This window comes from Marmota marmota, unplaced genomic scaffold (genome assembly GCF_001458135.2).
Source record: "Marmota marmota marmota unplaced genomic scaffold, marMar, whole genome shotgun sequence".
NCBI lineage: Eukaryota > Metazoa > Chordata > Mammalia > Rodentia > Sciuridae > Marmota > Marmota marmota.
The window spans coordinates 3,775,806-3,790,695 of record NW_026000240.1 but is presented as its reverse complement, the minus strand read 5'-3'; the positions used below and the strand labels follow the sequence as shown (position 1 = coordinate 3,790,695).

General features: G+C 38.1%; 1 protein-coding gene across 1 annotated transcript; it reads left to right on the top strand.

Annotated features, from left to right (window-relative positions):
• Nucleotides 1–3,174: 3,174 nt before the first annotated feature.
• Nucleotides 3,175–14,451, top strand: Umps (uridine monophosphate synthetase). Its single transcript, XM_015486855.2, has 6 exons — nucleotides 3,175–3,375; nucleotides 5,946–6,099; nucleotides 8,340–9,011; nucleotides 10,377–10,552; nucleotides 11,763–11,877; nucleotides 14,069–14,451. Exons 1-6 carry the CDS (start codon nucleotides 3,220–3,222, stop codon nucleotides 14,236–14,238), a joined length of 1,443 nt encoding a protein of 480 aa, XP_015342341.1. The 5' UTR covers nucleotides 3,175–3,219; the 3' UTR covers nucleotides 14,239–14,451.
• The last annotated feature ends 439 nt before the right edge of the window (nucleotides 14,452–14,890 follow it).

The following is a 14,890-nucleotide window of genomic DNA, read 5'->3' as shown; positions in this document are numbered from 1 at the left end:
CAACCTGTTTGAGAAATTCTAAAATGTTGTTGGATTTAGTTTTTATTAAAATGATGAAAACAACAATTTAGTCAGTTAACTTGTTTCAGATAGTAAGGTTAGCTGAGAACAGGAGGTGTGTTGGAAAAGTGCAAATAGCAATTCTTGAAATGTCAACTGTTTTAATTTAACCAAGTGAATTTGCTAGCCAGGGGATAACCAGCATAGGAGTTCCATCAGTACTTTTCATCAAGAACTGAAACCACATTTTGGAGTATTATGGAGACTGTTACCGTGACCTCAAAAACTATGGCTATGAATTTGAAATGAACAAAGTATACATCTTCTCTTACTAACTTAAGCCATATCTATCATCTCTATTTTTGTTTTTGTTTTTGTTTTTTTAACCCTGGTGCTTTTACTTCTGTTTCTGCCAAACTTCAGCCTATTCTATGGGGAAGGTGAGTAAAACTCGTAGTAGGACAAATATGAAGACTCTTAATCATACTCTTGAGAATGAGATCCTATTCAGAGAACAGTGATTAAAATGCAAACTGTTGGAAAATATAGATATATGTACATCTGTACATGTATATAGTGTATTATATGTATGTATATGTTATTGCTCATATGCAGAAATCTATCCATTTGCAGACAGCCCAGGTGGGTCAGTTCTTCTATTGGAACACCATTTAGGGCCATTCAAAACCACGAGGGCTAATTCGTGGAGACAAATTCTACTCATGTAGGAATTCATTTGCTGTCTTTTGAAGTCCACAAAGCCAAAGTAACAAAGTGTGAAACAGTGGGACCATCATTCAGTCTATTCTGTTTCCCTGGAGTCAGATGTATCTTTATAGTTGAATTATTATTAGTGGGTTTGCAAACTGCATTGGCACCTTTTGGTTTTGAGTGATCCCTTCCCCCCCAAATCTTTTGAGAATTTGCAGTGGGCTTCTCTGGCCATTCAGATAAAGGGCCTTATCCATAAGTGGACAGGTTTCCCCATAGGGATCATTACGCATATACATATAAGTACATACTTCCATCAGGCTTGTAACAATTGAGTTTAAATCACTCCACAGTATTGATAAATAGCTCTATATTTTCAAGGTGCAGAAGAATTCCACAGCCTTAATTATTTCAGTGTCTTGCTGGTCTGCCTTAAGTGTATCTTCTGGGTTTTTGGTTGTTTAATTATTTTTAAAATTTTCTGCAGTTGTTCATTTTGTATGCACACAACGTCGTTTTGTAAAGGTAGGTTGTAAATATTTTATTTGTAAGTCAAAATCACTCATGTGTAATGTTGTAAAGTGATGACCTGCTGTCTTGTTATTATTACTACAGTAAATGTTATAAGTTATGGATGAAACTTCAGATGTACATCTCACATGTTATGCATTCCTATAAATATACTATACTAAAGATACTATTTCTGGTGGTCTTTTTTACCTCCTAATTAAAACCTCTGTTCAAAGAAAAGTAATTTTTCTTTCCCCAAACATTTGAAAGCCCTTGACAAGCTGAAAAATCACAGTATTATTGTTATTTTTTAAATACTTTTTTTAGTTGTAGTTGGACCCAATACCTTTATTTATCTTTATGTGGTGCTGAGTATTGAATCCAGCATCTCACCTGTGCTATGTGAGCGCTCTATCACTGAACCACAACCCCAGCCCTCACAGTATTATTATAGCACTTTTTGCCCAGCTTTTAGAAAGACGCTTTTATGTCCTAGAGAAGTATTCTAAGGCATTTGCTATCCAAAAATGCCAAAGAAGCCTCAGGTGTGCTGTCAAAGTCATTCTGATGTTTCCTGTTTTGCAAATTGGCAGGCCATTTAGGCTGTTATATCTCACACGTTTATGCATCCTGGAGTGGACTTCAGGAATCTGGGTGTAGACTTGCAGACATGATTGGTTTTGAAAGCCTGCAGGTGCCACCCAGGTGCAAATGAGGCCACGGTAATACTACACTGTTATCCTGCTAGAGTTTAATAAGAGATTGAAGTGTTTTGATTAGTCTTACTTTGTCAATAACAACAAAAATATTTTAACATTTGGAGACAAATTCTACTCATGTAGGAATTCATTTGCTGTCTTCTGTTTCATCAAACTTTTATTGCATTTATCTGTAATGAGAAATAACTATCCAAAGCATGGGCTTTTTATTTATTTTATTTTTTTGATACTGGGGATTGAACCTAGGGGTGCTTTGCCACCAAGCCACATCTCCAGCCCTTTTTATTTTTAAATTTTGAGACAGGGTCTCACTAAATTGCTTAGAGCATCCCTAAATTGCTGAGGCTATCCTCCAACGTTCAATCCTCCTGCTTCAGCCTCCGGAATCCCTGGGATTACAAGCTTGCACCAGCAGACCAGCAGCATGGGCTTTTCACAATCTCTTCAGAGCAAACAGACATAGAGAATATAGAAAGGAAACCAGAGTCCAATTAGTGAATCAGGATCACAGGTCCTATGGTTTCAAGGACGATTTTCCTTAATCTAGGATAAAGTGTTGCCTTCTACACCTAATGGAAGACTTCTCTACTTTAAAGGATTTTCTTGTAAACCAAATAATTGCTTGGGTTTTCAGATCGGCTAGCAACATTATCCTCTGATAACCCTAATACTGATCAACTCAATCTTCTTTTAACTCTCCTTCCTCATCTCGTGTGCTAACACTTTAGATAACTCTAACAAAAATAAACAGCGCCTCTTCCTCCAGTTCTCAGAGTGCTGCAGAGAAGGTAATGAACAATTATCTACCTGCTAAGGACTTTATATTCTTATATGCAAACTGCTATGGAACTCTCGAGTGCCATATGCTGTGACGTTAATAGGAGAAAATGATCCTCGTCTTCCAGAACTTCTACTGGAAGAAACACCGGGGGACGGGGAGAGTAGAGGCATGCTAGGCTAAACATGGAGATAATCAAAATAACTAATCAAGAGGAAGCTGAGCTATAAAAAACGGACAGGATTCACAGAAACTTTTCTTGAGAGAGGCTGGGCTTCATGATCCTAGAGTCAATCTAGATGTTCGGGGCTTTAAGCCCTAGCCACCCACTGACCCCCTGCCCACGCACACCCTAGCGTGAAACTCGCTGACTCCGTTCCAACCTTGCGCAGTGGGCCGGAAAGGGCGGCGGAAGAGGCGGGGTTTCTCGGTGACGTCACCGGGGCGCCAGGGACTAAAAGCGCGCCTCAGCGTTTTGGAGCAAAGTGAAAGCGCTACAACATGGCGGCTCCTGGCACTCCTTTGGGGCCGTTGGTGGCCAGTCTGTACGACGTGCAGGCTTTCAAGTTTGGGAACTTCGTGTTGAAGAGCGGGCTTTCTTCCCCCGTCTACATAGATCTGCGGGGCATCGTATCTCGACCTCGTCTTCTAAGTCAGGTGCCAGCCCGAAGGGGAAGGACTGCTCAGGGTGGCGGGAAAGGGGACCAGGAAGTGAAGAGAGGGTGACACGAGTTGGGCTGTGGGTGAGAGCAGAAGAGCAGGCAAGCCCACCCTCTGTCGCCTGGGGGAGTAGACTTGAGAGGCACAGAGGTTGTTGGGCTCTTTAGGACCTTAGTAGCCTGTTCTTAGCCAACCACCTTCGACCCGTGCTTTGCGGGAGTGGGAAAACGCACTTTGGGCTCAAGTCCGCTAATGAGTTCTGTGTATTTAGCCCCCAGAAAGTTAGATTTAAAGAAACAAAAAGACGAGTGGGCCGAAAATTGAGTAGCTGGTTACGTATTTGGAAGGGCTCTTGCTTGGAAGGGCAAATTCAATTTTGTATTGTGTGGCAGAAATTAAGGACAGAGGTAGGCATCAGAAGGCTGGGTCTTTTAGTCAGTATCAGGGTAAACTTTGTACACGTTAGCTGTTTTTAGCACGGTGCTTCTCAGACTTTATATATATATATATATATATGGCAGATAGCAAATCACCGTTTGAATCACCTGGGAATTTTGTTACAACTCAGGATTGGGCTCGGTAGCTCTGCTGTAGTACCTTGAGGTTTTGTATTTGTAGCCGCTAGCAGCTGAATCTACAGACCATAATTTGAGGAGAAGGGTCTAAATATACTATCCAAAAGAGTTGCTACTAACCACATAGGGACATTGAGCTTTCTGAATTTTAAGACTGAAATAGTCACATGTGACCAGTGGCTACCATATAAGTTCCATAAATTCTTTCCACGCACTTAAGGTTTATGTTCCTTGGGCATCCACTTTTGTAGTTATTGTAAAAAGAACTGAAGCACCAGTGGAGGTGGATGGACTGCTAATCATCCAGAATCTCAACATTCAGAATCATGATAAGATGCAGAATTTTGCTATAGTGTATCTCATCAGTAGAGAAAGTGAATTAGTAAGAATTTTCTAATGAAAATTTGGTTTATTTTAAAAAGTCATTGGTTGATGACAAAATTATTTTTTGATGCTACATGGTGGTGTGTATGTGTGTGTGAGGGGGAGAGACTTGGTAGTTGATTGAGGAGGAGTTCAAAACTTTGAGACCTGGCTGTATAACAAAAAAATTTTCTTTTCACAACTGCTTATTTATGTAAATATGGCTTTTCCGTAATTACACTTCCTAAAAGCAAAATTTATGCTGACCTTGAACTTCCTAGTAATAAATAATGTTTAACTACACAAAATGGTAGTTAAACACCATTTTGTGTGGACCTTAGTGACCTTAAACTAATTGGAGGGGAAGGGTATCATTTATATAAGAAATGTGTTTCTAAAATGATGGTTTTATAATTCTATCAGCATTTGCCAGGTGCTTTAATTAACTGCCTGCATAGTTAATGTAACTATTCTGTTAACTGTTAATGTCTCTAACACTTAGAGACTTGTGATCATGGGAAGTTTTTTAAATTTACAATTTTAAATTCCAATGTACATACTTTTCAGTTTACATACATTTAGAGAAATATGGTAGAAGAATCAGTAAAAGCTATTCAAGCAGAAATATATTGGAATAAAATTCTGTGGACACAATGGAGTGAGAATGTGAGTTTGAAAAATACATATATATTTTCCAACTTTCATAGTCTAGAGTTTTTGCTTTTTATTATTCTTTTTGTTTGTTTGGTTTTGAGGTGGTGAGGATCAAAACCAGGTTGTTGAGCAGGCCTGTTGTAATGGAAATAGCAGATAGCAAATCACCGACAGCATTTGGATTCCAAGTATATTCATTAAAACAGTAATATAATAGTTTTAGGCTATATTAATATTTTTAATACCAGAAATTACCATCCTTTGCACCTTAAAAGTATTCATAGATATGAAAACATTTAGAAGTATAGGTGTAAAATATTTTAAAGACCTCTAGTCTTTAGTCTAGTCTTCACAGGAACTCTGATTGCTTTTCTTTTCTAATGGATAGCATGGGGTTGGGAGTATGCATTCTAATATTAAAATGTGATTATGTGAGAAAAGATCATAAAATATATTTTACACAGTAGGCTCTGTATTTGTGAAACTTTGTATTTGAAGGCTTCCTTCAGAAAATACAACTGGCAAGTGGTAGGTTTCAATACTCAAATCATAATGGATTACTAAAAGAAATTTGGAACTCTGGGGACCATCCTTATATTTGGTGTTCAACACCATGACCTTCCCCAATATACTCATGTTGCCCTCAAAGTGGAGCCCGAGTCCAGTAGGTTCATTCTGGTGTTCATGCTTGTATCCCAGGATTTAAGATTTTAGTAATGCGTCTAAATGAATGTTTTCCCTTCTGAGTTTATAACTTTAGAAAGCCTATTGTTTGTCTGGTTTTGAATGATCCATATGGACTTAGATATATGTATCCTAGGATTTAATAAAAAGGCATTTATTCCGTCTCTCTGCCTCCATTGGGTTTGACACTCACCTCCACTGGGTTATTTCTGTCTTTATGTTGTTACATGATTCACACACCATTTTAAATAGTAATGATAACAAGTAGTTTATGTGTTCATTTTCTTGCAGGTTGCAGATATTTTATTTCAAACTGCTCAAAATGCAGGGATCAGTTTTGACACTGTGTGTGGAGTACCTTACACAGCCTTGCCTCTGGCTACAGTTATCTGTTCAACCAATCAAATTCCGATGCTTATTAGAAGGAAAGAAGCAAAGGACTATGGTAAAATTAAAGTACCATAAGTGTTAATATGTAACCTGTTTGAATTTTTTCTTGTGTACTGATGAAGAGTTGTGTTAAATATTCTTCAGAGGTTCTTTAAATTGTTATCACTTGTGTAATTTAGAGTCAAGGGCTAAAGTGATTTGGAAAAACAATTGTTTTTTCATTGGAGTTTTTTGTGTGTGCGCGCTTTGTGTTATTAGGCAATGAAAAAACTGCTTTTTTGGGTATTCTATCCATGAAATCCCAACATTTATATTGACCCTTTCCTCTCAGAATATTCTGAAAGCATGTGCTTTTCCAGTATATTTGAGATATTTAAACTGCATGAGTAAGATTACTCTCACAAAGCTATATTAATACCCCATGGGGAGATTTTTTTGTGGGTCCTTTGCAGTAGGTTATCAGGTTTTTTTTAAATCTGAAAACTCAATCTAAGAATGTTGAAACTATTTAATGATATTAAGGAATTAATGGTTTGTTTTGTTGCAGTGTTGGGGATTGAACCCAGAAGTGCTCTCCTACTGAGAGACCGTTTTGAGATGGGGATTTACTAAATTGCCCAAGCAGGTGTCAAACTTGATTCTCCTGCCTCAGCCTCCCAAGTAGCTGGGATTATAAATGTGTGCCACCAGGCCCAATGGGCTTTGTTATTGTTTTATGTTGATGTAATAATGTTTTTTAAAGAGATGTTTTCTAGATCTATTCTGAAAAAAAATTTTATGATAAATCATGTGTCGGGAATTTGCTTCTAAAAGTTGAGGGGGAAGGAGTGAGGATATTGATGAAATAAGATTCATCCTTTTTTTTTTAGTTGTAGTGGAACATAATACTTTTATTTTTATGTGGTGCTGAGGATCGAACTTAGCACCTCACATGCTGAGCCACAACTCCAGCCCCTAGATTCACCATGTTTTAAGGAGTGAATTTCTGTATTTGTGGGTGTTTTATTACTTTGTATACTTTTGCTTGAAATTGTCATTATAAAAAATATTTAGTTGAATTTTGCTACTTAAAGGCACAGTGGTAGTTCTGTTGATCAGTGCTAAGGCTTGAACCCAGGGCCTCATGCATGTTAGACAAGTGCTTTACCACTGAACTACATCCCCAGTCCTTAAATATCTTAAATGTTTCTAGAATGAACTCATTCATTTATTAACATACCTATAGTACTGTCTTGTATATTAGTCTAAGCTGATTCAGTTAAATCTGCCAATTCTGCAAGAGGAGGAAAGGAATTAAGAGAAAAGGGGAAAGGTTAAAGATAGTATTTGTTGCAAAGCTTAAACTGGGCAAAATGCCTACCTGTTCTGTTTGTTTCAAAAGATAAAAATTGAGCCTATAATGTCCACAAGTTTGAGTTAAACATTATCTGAAAATAGTTTTGTCAGGGCTTTGAGGGAGAAAATAATGCAATGTGACTAAATCTACTTTGGTAATGGGTCTAAAGCGTTACAGAATATTTTCCTTCTGAATTTATGTTTTCAAAAAGCCTACTGGGTGTGTTGTCATGCCTATAATCCCAATGACTCAGGAGGCTGAGGCAGGAGGATCCCAAGATTGAGACCATCCTGGACAACTTAGTGAGACCCTGTCTTGAAATAAAAAAGGGTTGGGGATATATCTCAGCAGTAAACTATCACTGGGTTCAATCCTCAGTACTGCAGAACCCTCAGTACTGCAAGAGGGGGTGGGGGGAAGCAATTATTTGACTAGTTTTGAGTCATGAACTTGTAAAAGTTTCAGTGGATAAAGAATGATTTCATTGCTGATACTGGATTGTTGTTTCAGAACTGCTTAATTGAGGTGACCTTGCTTTAAGAAATCATATTTGAGGGCTGGGGATGTGGCTCAAGCGGTAGCACACTCACCTGGCATGCGTGCGGCCCGGGTTCGATCCTCAGCACCACATACAAACAAAGATGTTGTGTCCGCCGAAAACTAAAAAATAAATATTAAAATTAAAAAAAAAAAAGAAATCATTTGAAAATTTGATCATAAAACAATAAGTTTTACGTTGCAAAATAATTTGCTAGTTTTATGTAAACATTCTGTAGCTGACAATTTTGGGATACAGAGATACATTGAAGAGTCACCAGAAATAAGGTAACTGATGAGAAAATAAGATTTAGATCATCCACCCCTTCATAAATACATACCAGATTTATACCATAAGACATCTTGAAATGACTGAAATATATCATTCTAAAATTGAGTCAACAGAATTTTTTGTTTTCTAGGTACTAAGCGTCTTGTAGAGGGAGCTATTAATCCAGGAGAAACTTGTCTAATCATCGAAGATGTTGTCACCAGTGGAGCTAGTGTTTTGGAAACAGTTGAGGTTCTTCAGAAGGAAGGTTTGAAGGTCACAGATGCTATAGTGCTGTTGGACCGTGAGCAGGGAGGCAGAGATAAGTTGCGGGAACACGGGATCCGTCTGCACTCAGTGTGTACATTGTCCGAAACGCTGGAGATTCTTGAGCAGCAGAAAAAAATTGATGCTGAGATGGTTGAGAGAGTGAAGAAATTCATTCAAGAGAATGTTTGTGTGTCAGCTTCTCAGAATGGTTCCCTCTCTCCTGTAAAAAATGCACCCAAAGAACTCAGCTTCGGTGTGCGTGCAGAGCTGCCCACAGTCCACCCCGTTGCATCAAAGCTTTTCAGGCTTATGCAAAAGAAGGAGACCAATCTGTGTCTGTCTGCTGATGTTTCAGAGGCTGGAGAACTGTTGGAGCTAGCAGATGCTTTAGGTCCCAGCATCTGCATGCTCAAGACTCATGTAGATATTTTGAGTGATTTCACTCTGGATGTGATGAAAGAGTTGACCACTCTGGCAGAACAACATGAGTTTTTAATATTTGAAGACCGGAAATTTGCAGATATAGGAAACACAGTAAAAAAGCAGTATGAAGGTAAGTGTATTATTCAGGAATCTGCAAGAGACAGAAATTCAGCTTAAACTGGCTACAGGAAAAAAGGAAAGGTATTGACTCACGTCACTGAAAGTCTAAACATAGAGCAGGCTGTCAAGTGTGGTTGGATCCAGGAGTTCAGGTGATGTCTTCTGTGAAATTGTTTTCTGCATCTCTCAGCTCTGCTTTTCTTCTCTGTTGACTTCTTTCTCAGGTAAGCAAACTAACTGCCTGCCCTAAACCAATCACTCTGACCTAGAGTGTAGAATGCGTTCATTTTCTGGCTCCTGCAAATCTTAGGTGGTTAACATTATTTAAAGTCTTGCACTGAAGACCCTGCAGGGGTAATTCTAATGAAAATGAGATTGCTGATATCAAAAGAACGATGCAAGAGTTATAGGCTGCAATTTTCTGCTGTCATTTTTGCCAAATATAAAAAACAAAGAGCAGTATGTCTATTGGTATACATTTTTTTATTTTTTAATGTCAAATAGGACTCAGTAGTGCATGTTTTGGTTGGAAAAAATGCTTACGTTCTGTTACCTGTTCTGTGCACATAATCTGTTTTTACAAAGATGTGATCTGTATGTATCTAATGCTTTTTTCACTTAGCCTTATAACAGATACTTTGGTCACATTATTTAATACTCATAGGCATCTTGAAAGTGAGTTCTTTTTTTCTTAAACTAATGCATATATATATATCTCCTAAACTATTCCTTTAGAATAGAACTGTGAAGGTCTTCACTTAGAGATGAGGTCCTACCTTTGTCACATTACTTAGTGTATTAGTTTATCTGACTGAAGAGTGTCACACCCTTCAATTTTGCATGTAGTTTTTTAAAATCAGTTTTTAACTGTTAGCTTTTGAAAGTTATGTGGTTGCCTATTGAAATTTGAATAGCTAAGGAGAACTAAGGGACAATGTTACAAGCATTAAAAGATAGTAAAGTTGCTGAGATTGCTCCAGGGTGAAAATTTGTCATCTTAAAGAGAAATTTCAATATGTCACTATCCTTGACCTCAGTAAATGCCTATCTTTACTGGAGTCCCTTTCTGAGTGCATGAGCTTTATTGGGATCCCAAGCTTCAGCCTGCAAAAGCCAAAATAAAAAATTGGCCTGCCAGTGTTCTTTATAAACCAAGTACAGAATTTTCAAGAATTTTTTCTCTGATCTGTTGCTACTGGGTGGACAAATACATTTTTCACAAATGGAACCACAAGTCTACTGATATTCATTAAAATTCTTGACATTGGGACTCTTCATTAACATGTTAGTAGTACGGAGTTTATTTCACATTGGCTGGTCAGTTGGGCAAAAGGTTAGAGGTTCTTGTTTGGCATATGTTTTTCCCTCTTCTTAGGTGGTGTTTTTAAAATAGCTTCCTGGGCAGATCTAGTAAATGCCCACGTGGTACCAGGCTCAGGAGTTGTAAAAGGCTTACAAGAAGTGGGCGTGCCTTTACATCGGGGATGCCTGCTCGTTGCAGAAATGAGCTCTGCGGGCTCCCTGGCCACTGGGAACTACACTAAAGCTGCGGTAAGTGTTTGGGTCCTGGGGTGAGAGATGGCCAGAGCTATTAAAACTGCATTCTGTGGAGCAAGAAAAAAATATCTTCATCTAGGATCTGTGGAACCCCTGCCTACCCTCAAATTCCACTATTGTTAGTGTCATAGTATTTTAACATCAGTTGGATAGAATTCCTTGAGAGTATATTATAGCATTTTATATATTGTGGTAGACACTTAAGGGTACTTCAGATTGTACTCCAAGGGAAATATTAAAACACCTTAGTCAAAGTTTCTCTTCACATTTATATTTAGGTAAAATTTATAGATGGATAGACACTAGAATTGTGGGCAAATCATTTTACAATATATTAAGGAATATTGCTTAAAATGTGCCATGGAAATTTATATTTTTCCATATTTCAAAGACTACATGGAGCTGTTAAGAATATATATGGACCTAGAGTTATATTTTAAGCCCAACCATGAATGAACTAAAATCGATTTCCCAAATAACAGAGGGTTCAAGAGTTAGTGCTAATACTGGTATTATGGGAGAGTGCATTTCTCTCAAGGACAAAACATCACTTGTTTGTTGTTGAACGTAGCTAGTGGCAAGAGTGGAACATTGTGAGTCTCAGAGAAGAGAAAGCCACATTCTGTATATGTGAGGAAATAGCACGGAAAAGGGGAAGCCATTTAATAGCAGATGCTAGGAGGAGGAGGAAAGCAGTGGAAGTAAGATTTCTTTAGCTCTTAAATGTAGCTGTTTTTAAATGATGGGAAGTATCTCAAATCTTTTTTGGAAGTAGGTGGTTCATTAAGCATTATTATAAATAAGTAAGGGTTTGGGAGTTATGGCTCCTTGGTAAAATGTTATGCATGGTCCTGTGCTCAATCCCCAGCACCAAAAAACCCAAACAACTGAGTAATTATGTAGCATCTTCATTTGAGATGCACATGGTATAGGATTTTTGATGTTTACAAGTATGGTTAATTGGGGAAAGGGTTTGGAAAGGGTCACCTCAGGGACTTAATGAAGCAAATATATATCATAATCGTGGTTCACATATAAGATGACCTGTTTCAGATAGAATGAGTTTATGTGTGTATAACATGAAATGAGAAAAGGCATCTATTCTATGGCAAGTTTCAAACTAGTTAATATGGATTTGTCTACTTTCGTTAAGTTTTATGTGATTAACTATTTTCTTGTAATATGGCTCTTACGATCCACTTAGGTTAGAATGGCTGAGGAGCATTGTGAATTTGTGATTGGTTTCATTTCTGGCTCCCGCGTAAGCATGAAACCAGAATTTCTTCATTTGACTCCAGGAGTTCAATTAGAAGCAGGAGGTAAGTTTGTTCACTGGTCATGGCCCTTCCAAAAAAGCTGTTTTACCCATATTATGTAAAATAAAACTGTTAAAAAGTTGCTAGAGAACTCTTCTTAGTCTAGAACAATAATGAATAGAGCAGTCTAATTTTAGGATAAAAATTTAAAAAGCTACTTGAAATGCACCCAAAAAACTGATACATTAGGTTAGTAATGTGTCAGTTGATGTTCAACTAATGTATCAATGGATGTTCTGAATAAGCTGCCAAAAGAGAGATTTTGTACTCAAGGAAGTTTGGAAAGCCCAAGGCTAAACAAAATTAAATATCTGTTTCTTTGTTAGAGGACTTGCACAGCCTTTGATGTTCCAGTGTCTGTTGTTTCCAGTGGGGATTGACACGTTTCCCAGACTTACTTGAACTTGACACTTTTCAGCAGTCTGAAAAACACTCCTGGGTGATGTGGTACATACCTGTAATACCAGTGATTCCAGAGCTTGAAACAGGAGGTTCACAAGTTCAGGGTCAGCCTGTACAACTTGGTGAGACCCTGTCTCAAAACAAAGTAAAAAGTGCTAGGGATATAGCTTTGGTAGAATGCCCCTGCTTTCAACCCCCAGTACAACAAAATTAAAAGGTAAAATAGAAACAATATGCTTATCACCCCACAGTGGATCTGTCACCCTAACAGCTCTGACTTTGCATTGGTAAAAACAAAGTTCAAAAAGACACCTGTACAAAGTGGATTTTATTGCTAGCCATTCTTACTTATCCATCCTTCCCCCTGTCCAGCTTCCCTCTCCAGAGGGAGCCACATAATTGGCATAATTTGGCTGGACTCATGCTTGCATGAGAATTTGGAGGGTATAGTATATATGTGTGGCTACTTACATCTGCATACCTGGAGTACTACATTCCTTTTACAGCTTCGTAGTGTTTCTTGGTTACAGTTAGGATCTAACATGTTTGGAATACTCATAGGTCAGAAGCTCCGGAGAATGAGAGCTTGTTCTGAAGATTACATTTCCCCAAGCACTGTGCAGATATTGAAGGAATGGACAACATGCTGTGTAGACATATGAAAAAATTAGTGTTTTAAGATTTGTAAACCTTAGTTTTATTTTCAAACCCTGAATTATTAGGACCAGTAGATATCCATGGAGCTGTTTTAGATAGTTAATATAGCCATCTTATGAAAAAGGAGCTGCCTTTTTATTTAAAGAAAATATTATAGGTTAGGGAGAAAAGACTCAAGAGAATTTAAATTAATAGATTAAAAGATCATCAGAGGTTTCCTATATGATCTTCATTTGTCATAGCATGGGCCTAGCACAATACAATGGCTTGCTTACCTAAGGCTTCAAAATAGTTGCTTTAGTATTTAACAATTCTTGATATTTCTTAAACTCTATATTTGTGCTGAACACTTGGGATCCTGGCCCTTCTGTTAACACACATTGGACAAGCTACTTCATTTTTTGGTCTTGTTTGGTAAAATGGGAATAACGGTACTAATATCATAAGGTTGTGGAGAATCATCATAGAGATGACATATAAAATGTTTGACATTGTGTCTTGGCATAGAGTAGGTACTGTTAGCTGCTAGATTGTTTGTGAGCTGCAGCAAGTCTTTGACTAGCTAGTACAGTCAGGACCTAAGCTTTTAGGGATATTTAAAGTTCCATATGTCATTTAACAGAATGCTTCTATAACCAGCAGAATGTAAAAAAGAACAAATCGATCGTTGAGGATGAGGGTCTGTGTAGTCTGTGAGCACTTGCTAGGATGGTAGGAGAAAGAGTCATGTACTTTGTGGTGGTCAGGTTAGGTGCCCTGGGGGACTTTGCCAGTAGTATAGCACAGTGATTCTGAGAGGACTAGTAAGGTCATCTTCTCCTGGGAGGCCAAGTTTTATTATAAGTTTTCTGTTGTTGAACTTTTCTTGTCAACATAGGAGATTTGCTTTTTTTTCCTTAATGATTATATGCTTTGGACTTACATTGAAAAGGAGTTGGTGGGCATCTGTCTCCACTGTAGAGGTCTTTAGCCAATTCATTGAGTGTGTTCTCCTCCTGTATTACCCATTTGCTCGGCACAAGGGAAATGGAAAAACATTTTTATTTCAAGTTGGTTAGATAACTGTTTCAAAGGAGTCATGGCAGGTTTCCTGGGTTTTGTATTATGTTAAATAGTAATTTTTGTTTTTCTACAGGGGATCATCTTGGCCAACAATACAACAGTCCACAAGAAGTTGTTGGCAAACGGGGTTCTGATGTCATCATTGTAGGCCGAGGCATACTTTCAGCAGCTAATCGCCTAGAAGCAGCTGAGATGTACAGAAAAGCTGCCTGGGAAGCTTACTTGAATAGGCTTGCTGTTTAAATGCCTCAGATACATTTATGTGAAAGTGCTGAAGATATGCGAGTTGCTGAAATTCACTGGCTTGAAATGATCAGCAGCCTTTCCTACTGCTTGAATTTTCCATGGACCTATGGTGGGAGTGCTTGCTTTGCAGGGGCTTTAGGAAATACTGAATGTACTGAATGACTTGTAATCGCTGCAGTGATATTATAATAAAGGCAAGCTTGAGAATGAGCTTATTAAGACTAGTGTTTGTTGGGCAACCACAAATGGGGAAGCCCCCTTCTCTAGCCAGGGCTGGATTGCTTTATTTCTCCTCAGTACCAGGGATTGAACCCAGTAGTGCTCTACCACAGAACTACATCTCCAGCTTTTATATATATATATATATATATATATATATATATCTGTCTCTNTATATATGGAATATCATGCTCCAAACATTTTTATGTGGTGCTGAGGATCAAACCCAGTGCCTCACACTTGCTAGGCAAGCACTACCACTGAGCTACAACCCCAGCCCAGCCCTGTTTATCTTGAGATAGGACTAAATTTCTGGTGCTGGTCTCAAACTTGCAATTCTCCTGTCTTGAGCACCTGAGTAGATGGAATTATAGGAATGTGCTACTGTGCCCAGCTGCTTTATTATTTTAATCACAGAGACAAAATTCTA

What these genes read in the sequence shown, in the direction of transcription:
- Umps (XM_015486855.2), top strand. Translation starts at nt 3,220, where the DNA reads ATGGCGGCTCCTGGCACTCCTTTGGGGCCGTTGGTGGCCAGTCTGTAC. An exon ending in GACCTCGTCTTCTAAGTCAG is followed by an intron (nt 3,376 to 5,945) that starts GTGCCAGCCCGA and finishes ATTTTCTTGCAG; the next exon opens with GTTGCAGATATTTTATTTCA. An exon ending in GGAACTACACTAAAGCTGCG is followed by an intron (nt 10,553 to 11,762) that starts GTAAGTGTTTGG and finishes CGATCCACTTAG; the next exon opens with GTTAGAATGGCTGAGGAGCA.